Raw genomic sequence first — 18,042 nt, forward strand, 5'->3', positions numbered from 1 at the left:
TCATCAGAAAAACTGAAGGAGGCGTGGGGATAACATGGAACTGAGGGTTTGGTTTGCTCCAAAGATTTTAGGATAAAGTAGAGGTGCTTTTAACTAGCTGCATAAAGAAATTAGGCTGAAAACTATAAAAGCAATGCAAGGGGAGGCAAAAACAAAGGCACCTCTCCCTCTAACTGGGATCAGATTACCTCCTCCTCTCTTATCACTTAGGCATGGAGCATAGTTGTTGCAGCATATTTCAGTAAATTAGCTAAAAAGCAACTTCTTGATCCAACTTGCACATTAAACAATTGACAGTGCATTGACTTCGGACATTATTGAATTGGGTATTCTGCACTATTTTTCCAGCAACACCAATTCAGAACTCAACTCAATAAATTAGAGTTTTTATCACACCATAAAATGTGGCCCAACTTTCAGATGGGGAACAGAGAGAGGACAGTCTGGCACAGAATTTCACAAAGTGTCGTACTAGGAACAGAGTTTCACCACTACAGGTTGTGTAACTGTATGAACCGTTAACCCTGACTAGGATGAAACCAAAATGACAAGCAGACTTTCAATGAATGCAAGATCTCCAACTGCAGTATTGAAATTATGCAGAAATTTGCATTACATTGTAAATTTTACCCAGTTACATCTTTAAACTTTAAGTTCCAAATTTCATTTTCAAAATAATGCCAGCATTTAGCATTTGGGTGAGCTAATTTCTTCACATCCGGAAAGCACAACTGTGCTTACTTCCCTTTTGTGAAAACCTCAAAATTAACAAGTGACGGCATTTAAAGATTGGTTTTGAGCATTTGCTGTATTACTGAGCATGACAATATATGCAAAGTTTCTAGTTTTATAAGAACTTGCAAATACCATAGTGCGTAATGCACAGCAATTTCAGAATCAGGACTACACTTCAACCTTCAAATCCACACTTTATCAGCGGTAAGTGTTTACAAAAGCATGTATGGTTTTTGTTTCAGATATGCAGACAAAAGTAATTTCTCAACAAAACCAGACAGAAAATTTTTCAGTCAACTCGTGGTCAGTTACGAAATGTAAACCTATGGTTTAGGTTATGATCACAGCTTTCAAGTACTGCTAATTGTTATTCAGGCAAATCAAACTTAGAAGAGTAAATAAATGGAAAGGTAGAAGGACAGCTGAGGAAGAGAGAAAGCCTGACAGAGTGAGACTGAGAGAATGAGACCAAGAGACAAAGAGTGAGAAACAGCAAGAGAATATAAGCAAATGAGTGAACAAGTGGGAAACCAAAAAACAGAGAGAAATGGAAACAGATACAGAGAAGGTTGGGGGGTGGAGAGAGAAGAGGAGGAATCATTCATCAACCCAGCACTACATACTGGTATTTGTATCATGATTTACTATCTTGCTTGGTGTCATGTTTCAAACGTTCATTATATTACATAATATATGGCTGCCTCTATTGTTAATTTTGCTCAAAATTTATGGAACTGTACAACGTTAGTGTCTGAGGACATGGGTACTCGTGTTGAGTGGTTGCAGACTGTTCAAAGTAATTCATTGTAATTCCTTTGATTAATTGTGCTATCATAACACACTTGTCTCGTAGCATCCACTTTAAAACCTCTCAACAACAACTTGTACAATTGAATTTTTTGATTAAACAGTGGAGGCAAAAACAGATTGTCCAGAGTCAGTTTCAGCCAAATAACACAAGATGGTGGCAAACAGGTCAATTTCCTTTTTCGGAGCTGCAGATCAGCACTGAAATTTTGTGGGAAATTTTACTTCAGGAAAATAAAATTCGAACAGAAGTTAATAGATGTATTATTTATAGAAGTTAATACATTCATAGATGTATTCATTCCAGTGTTATCTAGTAAATTGTCAACATTGGTTAAGAGATAGCACTGACTTCTCTGATTCAGAAAATTATGGATTCAATTCCGTGGACTTGAGCATATAAAACTATAAAGCGTCAGTCTCGATTATGTGTTGTACTATTATAGGTGGCCTTTCAGGAGAAACCTGAATTTGAAGTTCTAATGGCCCTTGTAGATGCGTACAGCAGCTCTCATGGCACTATTTTGAAGAGTAGCAGGGCTCCCTCGTGAATTGAGAGAGCTTAATTCTGGAGAGTTACCAGGATAATTGCTTTTCCTCAGCAAAGCAACTGCTAGGTTCAGTAATAAGCATGCAGGCAGAGAAACTGACCGTTGCAGCATTGTGCTGTTACTGAGTTGCCATGCCCAATGGTGCTGCCCTTGTATTCACAAGGCAGAAACAACTCTGAGCACCAGCAGCAAGGCAAAAGCTCCAGCATGTGACACGAGTTTGGATATCTAACTTCAGAATAATGCTGAGAAGAATTACAATGCTTTCAATTTGGTTTCAAAGTTAACAATGTAGATTTTCTTTCATTTGAAAATCATCTCTTTACAAAAGATGAACAATGCCAACAATAGCTATTGTAATTCATGTTGAAGCAATTGAAGGCATCTTTTTATAAGTTATTCAATCCAAATGACTGGATTTTATTGTTGTTAGATCCAGTTATCAAGTTAGGATCAAATTTGTTCCAGGTGCACATGGTTTCTGCACTATAGTGTTAACATATAATGTGACAACACCCATGCATGTACAAGGGTATAGGGGCATAACAGATTCCCACCTCTGAAACCCAATATCACAACCCAGAGGGAAATTATGCATGCATTTAAAACTTCTCAGTGCATATGGCTCTTGACACACACCTTAATGGCGAGCTACATTGATTGGGAGAAAATGGGAATGCACTCCTTGTGTCACTAATCTAATGAAATACATTTGTTGATCATTCGGGAAGTGCACTTAAAATTGAGCGCCACTACTCTCAACACTACAAAAGTTAAAGACTCAATCAAATCACTCAAAGTTTCTAACATTACTATCTGATAAATTCATGTCAATAGAAAACATTAACCAAGTTTCTGTATTTAACAAATGATTAATTTTAAAGAAATCAATTCAAAGCTGGGGCAAGCAAAACTATTAATTATCAACATATAATTCTACTAGCTGAAACTTTAACCTCTTTCTTAAGCCCAGCATTCCCTCCAATTTCATTGTGTGCACAGGCCTACAAGGCCAGTGTGCAACAGTGTCAGAAGAATTGCAAGTCAGTGCCACAATCGACATGTTGACACCAATGATGGAACATAGGAGCAGCTGTACGTGTGCACAGCCACCCTGCTTTGAGGAAACGTTGCTTCAACCCTGATTTAGAGACACAAACAAACATGGATGATTAAGGATGGAGAAATAGTTCAATAGCATCAGTTCCAAGGATTCCTTGAAATATTCCTTTTGCTTCTTCCAGGACCTTATTTTCTGTCCTCCTCATCCAGATTCTCTCAATTCTTTGTTGTTGACTGAGTGGTTGGCAGACAAATGACACAGTCTTTCAGTCACTGGTTAGAGACAAGAGCTTATAACAAGAGATAGGACAGAGTATCTATCTTTCAGGTTTCGATTATTTCACTGCACAGAGACACAACCTTCTCCATCCCTGTACTGTTCATACACACTTTGTTATCTGCCCACGTACAGGAGTTTTTGCCTTGCCAATAACTCCTGGCCTTACCAACTGCCCTGACTGCACAGTTTAATCAGCAATCTGTCTCTGGGCGAGTCTTGCACGTCCTACCCCAATGCATGAACAAAGCAAGTATAAACACAACTCACAGTAACTCCTTCCAGAGTCCTTGATTGACATTATCATCTTTGGTTCCATTTAGGTGCACAATTCAAAATAAAAAGATACGGTTTTTACAAGGACAATTAGAACTTTAAGCTACTGCTAATGCAATTAGTGAAACAGGGCATCAGATACAATAGCAGTTTGTAGGTCGACACAAATTTGGTTTTCTCCATCTGGGGATGATGCTGTGGGGGGTTTCTGGTGGGAACCTTCCACATGCCTTTTCTGAGCTGGAGAAAATTACATTTGGTGAGGGGTTTGGGGAAGTGACATCTCATCACCAGTGCCCGAGTACACAAACACATAATGGAGTCAGCATCAACATAAAAATCTGGAAGTTGTGCTACTTCAACAGCTATTAAATTGGCCATTTTGGAAATGTTGATTAGGGAAATTCCCCTCGTACTGCAAGTTCCCAGTTTCAACTCCTGGAGAAGTCGGAGGACAATTTCTCCTGGGTAACCAAAGTATCATTTTCTGCTGCCAATTATACAGCAATATTGATATTTAAAAGCTGTTGAACTGCATCTGTGTTAGGAAAAGCAGCAAATTCAATAAATTAAAAATTAAATTGTTTATTCAACACACACCAGAGATGGCAGGCAACTTTCAAAACATTTTCAAGAAATAAAACCAATGCTATTGTCTCTTTTGAATAGCAATGAGGTACCCCAGTCCAGAAAGCAAGTCAGCTTCAAATTGGAGTTGCATGGTGGCTCAGAGGTTAGCACTGCTGCCTCAAAGCACCAGGGACTTGGATTCAATGCCAGCCTCAAGTGACTGTCTGTGTGGAGTTTGCACATTCTCCCTGTGCCTTCATGAGTTTCTTCCAGATGCTCCAGTTTCCTCCCACAGTCCAAAGATGTGTAGGCTGGATGGATTGGCCATGCTAAATTGGCTCATAGCATCTGGGGTTGTGCAGGCTAATTGGGTTAAGACATGGTAAATGAAAGGTTCGGGGGATAAGGTGGGACGATGGGAGTCGGTGGGTCAGTGCAGACTCAATGGGCTGAATGGCTAATCTGCACTATAGGGATTGTACAATTTAGATCACAACAGCTTTTGGACAACATACAAGTCAGGTTTATGATAATTGATTTTCATCGTAAGGATTTGGCTGCCAGAATCACTACACAATTGCACTCTAAAAAAGAGTTTCAAGTAACCCAAATGTATTCACACTTTGATTATACACAATATTGGTTGGAAGCTACATGTACCAACCTGCTTAAGATTAAACACACAAACACAAAGGAACTATTTAGCCACATTCACCACTCCAGTTACACTTGGACAGTGAATAGTGACTCTGATGTCAGTACCTGCAATAGTTTAAAAACTACATGAATTTTATTGTGTTAAAGCAGAAACAGAAGAGATGCTTACATTACAGAACTGCAGCAGACTGCGGATGCAAGGCCCTTCTTCTGTTGGCTACAATCCATTTAGGAAACCAGTTAGTTTACAGCACATTGATAGCATTACACCATGTCAGCCAGAAATATGCCATTTGATACAACCGGTGACTTTATTAGAGTCAAGAGTGTGGTGCTGGAAAAGCACAGCAGGTCAGGCAGCATCCAAGGAGCAGGAGGATTGACATTTCAGGCATGAGCCCTCCATCAGGAATGAAGAATACCCAGCATCTGCAGCCCACATTTTCCCCTAGTGACTTCATTCCATCATGTGAAGAACTTACTTTAGCAACATTACTGGGTGTAGCGTTAGAAGCCAAGAAAAACACATTTTCATCTGAAAAGAATAGTTTAGCAATTTACTGTCAAACATCTGTTTTAGAACTGGAGTACGCTTGGATTGCAAAATTGATTACATCGTGCAAATGAAAGAACAACACCCCATTGCTGGGAAAGTCTGCCGAATCTAAAGTTTAAAAAAGTTGAGAAAAAAAATCTTGCCAGCAGCAATTAAATACAGCTCACAGAATGCAATATAAAAATAGCTTTCTTCTTTAAATTCAGGCACTGAGGTATGGTAAATTATTTGAAGAGCAAGTTGTTTTCATGACCAACAACAGTCCTTCAACTAACAAAAACAGCTTACCAATGCATTTACTACTTGTGTGTCTCTATTTTATCCTATGGACTAAATTTTGAAACAAATTCACCATTTGGACTTCATCTTGAAACATCCCCCCGAACAAAGTATGAAACACCAAATTCTGAAGATATATTTCACATTTACAAGGCAACACTTTGTTTTTCACTACTGCTTTGGAAATCTTGTAATGTTAGAAATATCTGAGGAATAGGGAAGGAAGACTTTTCAAAATCATCCAGCTTTGTGCACTAGTGAGCCACCAGAAGACCAACTGTGTTGCAGTGGGGGAAGTGCAGATTTGCTTGACTACCTCAAGGATCCAGTCTGCGTGAGTAGCCATGCCCAGTTGGTTGAAGGCAGTCTGCAAAGAGAGATTCATGGCAATACGACTCGATGGGCTAATGGAAGGTTCAGCTGCGTATACAATGAGGAACATTGCTCATAGGCTGCTGCCATTCATATTACTGAAACAGATAACAGTCAAGCTAAAATCTCTCATCTTCTAATTAACCCTTTAAATATGCAAAGTTGGTATTTACAAAGCTATACTTGCACCAAGGAAACATCTCAATCCTGGCAAAACTGCCCAAGGTACCACAAAATATGAATCAAACTTGAACAAACACGGCTATTTGATCGGTTAGGACCAGTGATCGAGAACGTAGTTAAAAAGATACTAAAGAAAGAGTGGTAGAAGTGGAGAAAGTTAGGAAGAAAGATTACAGCACTTAAGATCAAAACAACTGACAGCATATCCACAAACTGTTCAATAACCACAACTGGGATAGGCAGGTGGTCAGAGTTGGAGGAGTGCAAAGATCTCGAGTGATGTCGATAGCGACAAGAAATCGTGAGGGGCAAAATCTTAGGGGATCTGATAAAAGGTTGAGAACTAAGAAAACCAGAATTGCAAGATCAGGAGCCAATGTGGATCAGTGTGTACAGAAGTGTGGGATGTACAGGACATGATGCAAGTTTGTACACAAGAAGCACAATTTTAATGTGTTCAAATGCACGCAGAGTATTAAGGGAGAGGTTGGGTAGGGCAGCATCGAAATAAATGACTTCTGAGGCAGTATGCACGTGGAGATGTTTTGACAGGTAAGTTGAGGTAGGGCAGACAGTACAGAGGGGAGGTCTTGGTCATGGGGAGGAGATAGCATTTGAAACTAAGATCCACTATCTCATATGGTGCCCAAGCAGCAAACTGTCTGGCTTAGCCTCAGACAGTGGCCAGGAAAAAGAATGGAGTTGATAGCTCAGGACAGAAACAAGATTGAGACTCTAATAACAGTTATCCTTGCAAACAAATCAGAAACATGCACTTTTAAACTTGTTTTACATTCTGACTTTATTAACTTGATATCACACCACATCCTTCTACACACACACAACAAAGGCACAAATTAAGTTTCCTTCAGGCTTTTCAGTGCCCATGTACAAAGATCCCCAAAAGTTGCCACCCAGGTTGATAGGGTTGTTAAGGTGGCGTACAGTGTGTTAGCTTTAATTGGTAGAGAGATTGCGTTTTGGAGCTATGAGGTCATGTTGCAGCTGTACAAAACTCTGGTGTGGCTGCACTGTTGTATTGTATACAGTTCTGGTCACCTCATGACAGGAAGGATGTGGAAGCATTGGAAAGGATGCAAAGAAGATTTACCAGGATGTCGCCTGGTATGGCGGGAAGGTCTTATGAGGAGAGGGTGAGGGATTTGAGGCTGTTTTCATTAGACAGGTGGTGGTTATGAGGTGACTTAATAGAGACATACAAGATAGAATGGATAGTGAGAACCTTTTCCTTAGGTAGTAATGGCTTGCATGAGGGACATAACTTTAAATTGAGGGGCGAAACATATAGGACAGATGTCAAAGGCTGGTTCTTTACTCAGAGTAGTAAGGGCGTGGTATACCCTGCCTGTAACAGTAGTAGACTGGCCAACTTTAAGGGCAGTTAAATGGTCATTGGATAAACATATGGATGATAATGGAATAGCGTAGGTTAGATGGGCTTCAGATTGGTTTCATAGGTCGACGCAACATCGAGGGCTGGAGGGCCTGTACTGTTCTATGTTCTATCCCAACCAATATTATCCTTCTAACAACACGACAAAAAAATACAAAAAAGCCATTATCATTGAGTTAATTTGCAAAATGCGGACAATACCAAAAGAAAAAATTAACTTAAAAATGTTTTGTTCTCGATTCTTTCAGGTTTTTACTGTCATCAGCAAACTGGTTTTGGTTCAGAAAGCCTGTCTCTTTAAAACTAACAAGGATGAAAGCAATTCAATTGATTACCCTGGCACTACTCGCAGACAGCCTTGGGGGCACAATCACAATCAACTCTCTGCCAACAATGGGTTCAGAAGAAACAAATTCAGACACATCAACTTCATTTCATAACTCAAGTAATTCTATACAGCCCTGGTTAAACACAACTACATCAACCATAACAAATGCACCTTCAAGTGATCTCCCTAGCGACACTTCTTTCTTAACCAATACACCTTCTACCACTTCACAGTTCACATCAGAAGTTTCAAGTGAAGTACAATCAATTCAGAGTGCCACCTCTCCACCAACTTCACACTTGACGACAAAACATGAGAGCACCAAGTCAACCTTGATGACAACAATCACCAGCAAGTCAACCACTAAACAGCTAAATAATGGGACTGCAGCACGAATTATCGCTTACATCATTGGTGGCGCATTGCTGCTAATGTTGATCATAATATGTGTCCTTTTGCTGAGGAAAAGATGTGCAAAAAGGCCTTCAGAGGACCAGTCATGGGCAGGAACCTGTCCAAGTCCCACTGAAATGGATCTACATGCATTTGAGGTTAATGATAACAATGTTGCTCCAACAAAACGCCCCTCACTCACCACCTTCTTGTCTAAAAAATCAAAACGCGAATCCTTACTTGATCATCAAAGCATGCAAGAGTCTGAAGGAGTTGTCAATACTTCTTCGCCTGAGATTGAAGAAAAGCTCATTGAGCCTGAAGTCAAAGTAGAAAATGAAACTGCAAAAGACATTCAACCAAGTGAAACACATAACCAAGATTTTAAACCACCAAATCCTCTTGAAGCACAAACTTCAGTGAATGATCATGAACCAGCTGCTTCATCACCTGCAACAGATACAGACGGTCCTGCCCCAGCTCAGGAGGTTCCCGAGTTAGATCAAAGTATCTCCTTTCCCCATCCTCCAGATGATTTTCTGGATTTTGTAAACAATTCTGATAATCCACCACCATTGTTGGAGCTACAAGTCTAAAGAACAAGGTATTAGTTTTATCTTCCACAACTGCAAAGCAATTATACATATACACGGCACGGTGGCTCAGTGGTTAGCACTGCTGACTCCCAGCACCAGGGTCCCAGGTTCGATTCCAGCCTCAGGCGACTGTCTGTGTGGAGTTTGCACATTCTCCCAGTGTCTGCGTGGGTTTCCTCCGGGTGCTCCGGTTTCCTCCCACAGTCCAAAAATGTGCAGGTTAGGTGAATTGGCCATGCTAAATTGCCCGTAATGTTAGGCAAAGGGGTAAATGTAGGGGAATGGGTCTGGGTGGGTTGCGCTTCGGCAGGTAGGTGTGGACTTGTTGGGCCGAAGGGCCTGCTTCCACACTGCAAGTAATCTAAAATCATTGTAATCTACATTGGCTAAAGTTTGCCTAAGATGCCTCCTGCAACAACTGTGCTTCAGCATTGCCAAACCATATTTTAAAAATCCGATAGGCAAACATCACTCATCATGCCTAAAGTGCAATGTACAGCACCTTTCTAAAGTTGGAAGTGGTATCAAGATTTGAAACTAGATGCAGACAAAAAGCCCCTATAGACTGCAATTCCATGAATGCACTTCTGCATTTTTTTTAAATGAAAAGGGCAGCAATACATATATTTTCTTAATTAGTTTCACACCCACCATTGCACGGACTCTAGGTAACTGGTGAATTACCTCAAAAGCCTTTTCATCTACCAACGTCTTTCACAGCAGCCACTTTGTGAACTGTACATAAAGTGGTCAACCACAATACTGCAACAAATACTGCTTTTGACGGCAATGATTTTTTTTCCATATACAAGATAAATAGAAAAGCAGCTAGCTTTTTACACAATTCTTCCTCAGTTGACATTCAAAATGAAAAAAATGTATAAGCTTCTTGTCTATGGACTGATTTTACTCAAAATATGTTACTCGAGTATACTTTATTGAAATTCTATTAAAAAATTCTCCAGCAGACAAGCCTGCAATCTAAAAACAGTGAACTATGCTTTGTGATTGTATTGTGTAATACTGCAGATTGTTTTAGCTTTGTGCTTATGCTGGTCTTGGTGATTTCTTCCTTCAAGTTTCTATCCTACTCAACTCCCCTGAAAGTTATATTTTAATCCTTCTATTTCTTAAGTGAGAATTTAATTTAAATGATTACATACAGTAAACCTGAATTGTATTTCACTTTTAACCACAAGTAATTCAGTACATTACAGGGGGAAGATGGCAAAAGGCATTTTTCTCACACATCAAGTGACTCCTTCTTTCCTTGATGCATTACTTTTCCAGTCCTTCCTTGTACTTAGTTCTGTCCACGACCGTATCATTTTTGGAATGAGTCATGCCTTTGGCATACACTTGTTGTACCATACTCCAATGTGGTACGAAAAGGAAAAAGAAATTGATGTCTTTTGTATGTTAATAGCTACAGAAAAAGCATCAGCAAGAAATGTTTGCAAGTTTCAATCTGCAATCGAGATGACATGAATTCAATTACTCAAGACATCCACCTGCAGACACCATTTCTAAATCCAATGTGGACAGATAGAATCATTGCTTATTAACAATAAGAAGTGGGTTACATCAGTTTCAAAAAAGCTTTCTGAGAATAACCAGATTCAGCATCATTTTTGAGGTTCACAATGAGTCAACTGAATTAATACAGAAATTCCACACTGCTCAAGTTACTTCAACTCCCATTTCTGGTAGCTCACAGTGCATTGTCCTTAACTTCGAACTATATCTTCTCTGGAATACAGCAACACTAACAGATATTTTTAAGAAAATGAATTACAATTTTCTTTGGACAAAGTGCGTGAAACATATTAGTTACTTTGCAAGTCTTAAAAAAATGTATAATCAGTAAGATGAAGTGAAAACTGTAGTGAATTTGCATCATTCTCAGCAGGGAAATTCTGTTTATTTGGATTTTATGGTTAACTTTAAATCAAGAAACTGCAAGTCACAGGAAACAGGGAGGAGGAAATGCATCTCAGAAGATGATTACACAAGAACCATTTATTTACAGCAGTTGCTATTGCAAATAATTTTAAGAAAACTAACCCAGATGTGCACACTTTAATCTTCCAAGTCTTATCTGATATGTTGCAATCAAATAAAAAGAAAATGAAATGGTCAACAGTAGTTTTCATTTGTGCAGATATTCTCCTATACGTGTACCAGAACTTCACTTAAAGATTGCAAATCATAGAACACTGGACTCCAGAAGGTGCAGATTTTTACGACAAAGTTCTCTGCTTAATTTCTCAAATAAAGAAAGCAACAGCAATACAAGGGAGAATTGTGACAAATTGTGACAAAAGATTTAAAAGTAGATTCAGATTGGCTATCCTATGAGGCAGAGATGTACCATGTTTCAAGTTCACATTGATAAATGTGAAACAAAAAAAAGTGGGTCAGAACAATGCATACAGAATTAATTGACCAAGTTCACAATGGACTTTGAGTAATGATTGGCATGTTCATTTCCTTGTCTACATAGCACAGCAAAGCAATTAAAAAATGTTAATAGAACAGCAGAATATAAATGATTTAGAAAGAATTCAGACAGCAGCACAGCAACACAATAGATTCCAAATATAAAAGGTAGGCCATGAGGAAACATGTAAACTTGAACTTTTATCTATACTGTTTGCAATGTTAAATGTAAACTGTATTAATGTGTGGCTTAGTAGTAACCCAGAGATCCATTCTGGGGACATGGGTTCGAATTCAATGGGAGATGGTAGAATTTGAATTCAATAAAAATCTGGAATGAAAAGACTAACGAATAACATCAAAATTGTTAATTATCATAGAAACCTTTGCCTCATTAACATACTGTTGAGATGATCCTTACCTGGTCTGGTCAAAATGTTACTCCAGACTCTCAGCAATGTGATTGACTCTTAACTGCCCTCTCTAACAATCAGGTGGACCACATGTATTGACTAAGGCACCCAAAACAATAACAGCAAAGTCACCCCTGTCCATCCTGCAAATTTCTTAGTAACAACTGAAAGGAGTATCATAAGCTAGTAACGAAACAGTCATGTTTATGGAATTATACCTTATATACAATGTCACAGACATTACCATCCTTGGATTTGTACTAATGGGACAGAAGTGACAGAACAGTGACGTACAATCAGCAGCAAATTTCCAAGGAATTCTTCAACACTGACTCCAGATCCCATATGGTCTCATGAAATCATGCCAAAAGTGATTACTATGAACTGGCCCCCTTGGCTGATGAGTCAGTCTAACGCCACTTGTGGATGTGAACTGCAACACCCATCACCAAGTTGCTCTGTGGAACTACTAGTCCACTCCCTAGGACACAGCTACGAGACTGAGACTACCAGAAACAGTAAGGGAACAATTAAGTAAAATATGCTTAAACTCATCAGTATCAATTTACTAGGTGCACCTGACCATGACAGTGAGTGAGATCACTACACATTGTGGTGACAAAGCTTCGTATTCCCATTCAGTATTTGCTTAATTTTGTCCCACGTCACTATCACCACACTAAATAGGATAGACTTTACTAAGACTGAGTATCCATGAGGTACTGTGGACCACCACCAAACTAACTGCATTTAACCACAATTTGCAACCTCATGACCCAGCATTTACTCTGCTTGACCATTATCATCAAACCAGGGAATCAATCCTGGTTCAATAGACAGTGCAGGCGGGTATGGCAGAAGCAGCACCAGGCATACCTGAAGTGAGGTGACCACCTGGTGAAGCTACAAATAGAACTATTTATATGTCAAACAGGATAAGCACAAAGTGATAGACAGGGATAGGTCCGATGGATAACCAATGGATCCGATCTCGACTCTGTTACATCCAGTTGTGAATGAAGTGGACAATTTAAATCCTCACTGGAGGAGCCAGCATATAACCATCCTCAAAAACTGGCAAGCCCAATCATCATGTAGGTAAACATTTACAAAAGTTTTCAGCCAGACATGCCGAGTGGAAGATTCATTCAGGTCTACTACAATGGTGCCCAGCATCACAGATGCCAGTCTTCAGCTAATCCAATTCATTTGATATTACATAAAGAAATAGCTGGAGGCACTTGATATTGCAATGGGATTCGACAATAACCCAGCAATAGTACTTAAGATGCGTACTCCAGAACTTGCTACAGCTCGAGCCAAGCTGTTCCGGTGTAAATTCAACACTGACAGTCATTGACATATACAGTATGAAAATAGACCCTTTGATCCAACTCACCTATGACAACCAGATATCCTAAAATAATCTAGTCTTATTTGCCTGCACTTAGCCCATGTCCCTAACAACTATAATCTATTCATAAACCAATCTGGATGCCTTTTAAAATATTGTAATTGTGCCAGCCCCCACTTCCTCTGGCAGTTCATTCAACACATCCACGATCCTCTGCATGAAAAGATTGCCCCTTTACGTCCCTTTTAAATGTTTCCCCGCTCACCCAAAATCTATGCGCTCTAGTTCTGGACTCCCGTACCCCAGGAAAAATAGACCCTCTGTTTACCCTATCCATGCCCCTCATAATTTTATAAACCTCTATTACATCACCCCTCAGCCTCCGACTTTCCAGGGAAAAGAACACCAGCCTATTCAGCCTCTCCCAAAAGCTCCAACCCTGGTGAAATCCTTCTAAACACTTTCAAGTTTCACAACATCCTTCTTATAGGAGGGAGACCAGGATTGCACACAATATTCCGAGAGTTGATGTTCTAAATTGGAGGAAGGCCAATTTTGATGGAATTGGGCAAAAACTTTCAAAAATTGATTGTGGGGCAGATGATCACATGTAAAGGGACAGTTGGAAAATGGGAAGCCTTCAAAAATGAGATAATGAGAGTCCAGAGACAGTATGTTCCTGTTGGGTGAAAGGCAAGGCTGATAGGTGTAGGAAATGCTGAAGTATGGAACTGCAGGAGATGGCAGAGATACTTGTGACAAAGCTGTTCCTTTGGCAAGGTTAGATTGTCCTTGTTTTTTTTCCCCCCAGAGAGGTTGAAAACGACACAAGGTTCCAACCAGTCTGAGTTTGGATGGATTTTATGGCCAATTTGTTTACAGCTAACAGACACTGCCTCATGCAAAAAGCTTTCAAGTTTTGAAAAAAAAAACTTGCATAATCAAGACGGAGTGGCCAGTTTTAGCAGCTGTTCTTTGATTTGGTTTAATGCAGCAGTGCGTGAAGACAGGTTGCTGGAGTCTCTCTCTAATTTGAAGCTTTAAGACCTTGTATGATTTTACCTCTTGGGCTAAGGAGTGTTGATGGGATTGTTGCAAATAGTTTGGAACAGCATCATTAATTTAGCATAGTATGTAGGGTTTTCAGATAGGATAAATTATTTGGTATTCTGTTCTTTGTGTTATATTCAGTAAACTTGTGAATAAATTTTGTATTGTTGAGAACTAAGCAGTTTGACCAGCTGATTCTCCCCAGGAATATCCACCGCACACTTGCTTAAAACAAATGCAAAGTTAGGGTCTGAACTACCTTCTTCAAATGTTTTGAGGGGTTTGACCTGGTTTCATAACATACTAAACAAGTATTCTGCATCAGTATTTACTGTGGAGAAGGACATAGAAGATGCAGATGGCAACATGTTCAAAAATGTCCATATTACAGAGGTGTTGATGCTGTAGGTCTTTAAACAGATAAATGTGGATAAATCTACAAAACCTGATCAGGTATACCCTGGAACTCTGTGGGAAGCTTGGGAAGGGATTGTTGGGTCCCTTGCTGAAACACCAGACAAAGGAAAATTGCCCAGGTATACAAAACCCAGTACAAATCCAACCTAGCAATTAGAACCCCGTACAGTCTCCGTCTACTGCCCATCAGTCTACTTTCTATCAATTCTGTGACAGGAGGAGTTATCAACACAGCGCTATCAAGCAGCATTTGTTAAGCAATAAACTGCTCACTAATGCTCAGCTCGGCTTTGTCAAGGCCATTCAGTTCCTGACCTCATTGCAGCCTTAGTTTAAACATGAACAAAAGAGCTGAATCCCAGAGGTGGGGCAGAGTGAAGGCTCTTGACATCAAGGTCACATTTGACTGATTGCAACATCAAGGAAGTTGAGAAAAACACAAATCAATGGGAAACAATGATATACTGATAATGTCATTAGACCAGTAATGTGGAGTCCCGGATATAGTTTCGGGGGATATAGTTTCAAATCACACCCTGATGTTTGAATTCAATAAAATCTGGAATTAAACCTGGTTTAATGGCGACCGTTATCAATTCTTTCAGAAACCCAACTCGTTCACTAAATCCTTCAGGCATGAAATTGGTCATCCTTAATTGATTTGGCTTACTTGTAACTGCAGACACAATGACTGGACTTTTAATTGCCCTCTGAAATCGCATACCTAACCAGTTTGAGGCATCCAGAGATGTACAACAAATGCTAGTGTTGTTGGCAGCACCAACATCCCTTAGAAGAAAAAATGATGATCCAGGAGAAAAGCACTTGCTGCAAGTTCCACTGTGAACCACTCAGCATCCTTATCTGAAGATATATTGTTGTTCTTTCAGTGTTGCTGGGCCACGGTCCTAGTACTCCTTCCCTAACAGCCAAGTTGGCATACCTACATCAGATTCACTTTAGCAGTTCCAGACCACCCCTCACCATCACCACTTCATGCACAAAGGATGGAGTAATAAATGTTGCTCCAAGAGTGATGCCCGCATACTTTAAGAAAACAAACTACAGGTCACAGAACACCAATGGAATAGCTTGAACATAAAGAAGAACCCTTCCACAAAGGATCACATATTTTGTATGTTTTTCCAAGTCACAGAGTAGAAGGAACATAACTGTTTCAAAAATGGTGTAAGAGGAGTTTCTGCATGAGATGGGTCATTGTGGCCTGGGCTCAGACTTGGTTTATCGTGCATGTCAAATCAGACTATATGTTAGCCATAAAAGCGTGGACAGCTCTTTGGTATTGCACATCATTTCACGTGGCAAACTGATCAAGATGTAGCCAGTATTTTTTGAACATTTTATCCAGTCAGTCAATGCACAGATCTTGCAGAAAACTAAACTTACTGGCGACATATCTAAACCAGACAACATGTCTATTTAAATACAGATTAAAAGCAGCATCCACATTTTGAAGCAGGAATACAAGAGATGCCAAACTCTATTTTAAATGGGTTGCATAATTTGAGAAAGAGGACGTGCACCTAAACAAGTATCCATCACAATTAACTTACCTCAATTTACAGCCAATTTTTATTTCTAAACATTTTTATTTCTAAAACAATGTGGTTGCTATTATAGGAAAGACTAGTCACTTCCACAGTGTCCTAGAAAAATCTAAGAGACTGAGAAAATACCTAAAGCAGCAAGAGCAAATCCAGAGATACTGGTTCAAGCCACAGAAAAATTTAGAAGTTTGAAATAAGTTGACCTTGTATCTCAACATCTTGAAGTCTAAGTAGCCTAAATAACATGGATTGGCCACAAAAGAAATAAAGATGACAAAACCTGGTAACAATGATGGAAGACATAACTGAAACACTATATTCAGATGTCACAAAACCGTCCTTTCTTTCTAAAAAGCTGTTCCTTTTCTCAAGGATACTGTGTCCTTGATTTTTTTCAAAGGGCTCCGAGGTGGCTAGTTTGGTACAGAGATGAAAAAGGATTTTGAGAAGCCTTTTGTTTATATATAAACAGATGAGACTTCAGGGCAAAGTGGTCATGTTTTAGAAGAGACATGTACAATGAAAAGAGTGGTCAGCTCTCTAGCTGAGCAGTTCATTCCAGAACTAGTTGGAAGTTCAGCTGTGTGGAAACAGGCTGCGAGACTCACTCTTCTTCTGCCCTTTTAACTTGGACCTCGAAGCCTTTGTTCCATTTTTACTACTTTTTTAAGGGGGCTTGCTTATTGAAACTGTTGCGTATATTCAGACCAGCATAATTAAGTCTAGTTTGGATAGACTGAGTTCTGTAGGGGCTCTTTATTCTGTTCTGTGTGTTTCACTGTGTAATTTTGTGAATAGATTTTGTCAACCTAGTTAACTTACACTGGGTAATTTTCACTGTACAATTACCGAAACTAATTGCAAAATCTATTGTCTGGGCGACCTGCTTAAGAATGTTTTGAGTGGTCTGGCCTTGTCCATAACACAGAAAAGTGTAAATGGATGGAAAAACAATTTATTATGACGGAAGATACAAGACAGACCAGGTAGTGTAAAAAATTCTGGGACAATGAGATTGTAAGCATAACTATGAATATCAAAAGTCAAAAGATAGAATTTGCTTAATACTTGTTCTTTTTGACAAAAGCTGCAAGACTAAACAAAAGCAACACAAAATAATTGTTCTAAATAGCATCTCCACCTTAGGATGTCCCAAAGTACAAGTGTCAACTTAGATCTTTCATGCCCAAATTCCGGAGTGGATTTTGAGCCCCACAACGAGTAACTCAGCCATGGCTAACTCTAATATTGGACAATTCCCAGTAATGTCATGCTGAATGGAACAATAGCATTTAAGTCAACTGTGCTAAGGTTGCATGTCTATAATGCCAAATTCAGTTCATTATTGAAAGTATTATGTCGCTGCTGCTATACAATTAAAATAGCAAAATTATTCATTGTGAATTTCCAGAAAGTTCATATTTAAAATTAGAATGTTATCAAATAGGTTATGGAAACCAATATGAAAATTTCAGCTTACTTATTCCCATTCACTGCCCCAATTTACACTGCCTCATTATACTGCTGCACATCAGCATTAAACATGACTTAAACATGATTAAAAATGTCAATCATTCCCCCCACTCATAGAACATGAATCACTGATCTAACTTAGTAATATCTGCACACAAATATCCATTTTCCATGCACACTTGTTTAAAAATAAAACTATGCTAGAAAAAATATCTTCAGTGATTTCAGCATCAATATACATGACACATCCTTCTGTAGCGAGTCATTATACA

At 39.2% G+C, this 18,042-nt stretch overlaps 2 protein-coding genes across 10 annotated transcripts in view; one reads left to right on the forward strand and one right to left on the reverse strand.

The window, feature by feature from the left end:
- Window positions 1-18,042, reverse strand: part of nf1a (neurofibromin 1a) — a 334,390-nt gene that overhangs the window by 106,521 nt on the left and 209,827 nt on the right. The gene's annotated exons all lie outside the window — the stretch shown is intronic.
- evi2b (ecotropic viral integration site 2B) lies at window positions 767-11,196 on the forward strand. Of its 2 annotated transcripts, XM_087977261.1 has the most exons (3): window positions 767-939; window positions 7,988-9,064; window positions 10,483-11,196. In XM_087977261.1, the coding sequence occupies exon 2, from the start codon at window positions 8,052-8,054 to the stop codon at window positions 9,054-9,056; it is 1,005 nt and encodes a 334-aa protein (XP_087833387.1). In that variant the 5' UTR covers window positions 767-939; window positions 7,988-8,051; the 3' UTR covers window positions 9,057-9,064; window positions 10,483-11,196. The 2 variants fall into 2 exon arrangements, with proteins under 2 accessions (XP_087833387.1, XP_043574190.1); XM_043718255.2 differs by having other exon boundaries at window positions 768-939; window positions 7,988-11,196.

Source organism: Chiloscyllium plagiosum, unplaced genomic scaffold (genome assembly GCF_037043375.1).
Source record: "Chiloscyllium plagiosum isolate Xiang-an unplaced genomic scaffold, Cpla_swu_hap1 HiC_scaffold_31, whole genome shotgun sequence".
NCBI classification, from domain to species: Eukaryota; Metazoa; Chordata; class Chondrichthyes; order Orectolobiformes; family Hemiscylliidae; genus Chiloscyllium; species Chiloscyllium plagiosum.

Excerpts from the sequence above, each read along its gene's own strand:
- evi2b (XM_087977261.1), top strand. The coding sequence starts at position 8,052 with ATGAAAGCAATTCAATTGATTACCCTGGCACTACTCGCAGACAGCCTT.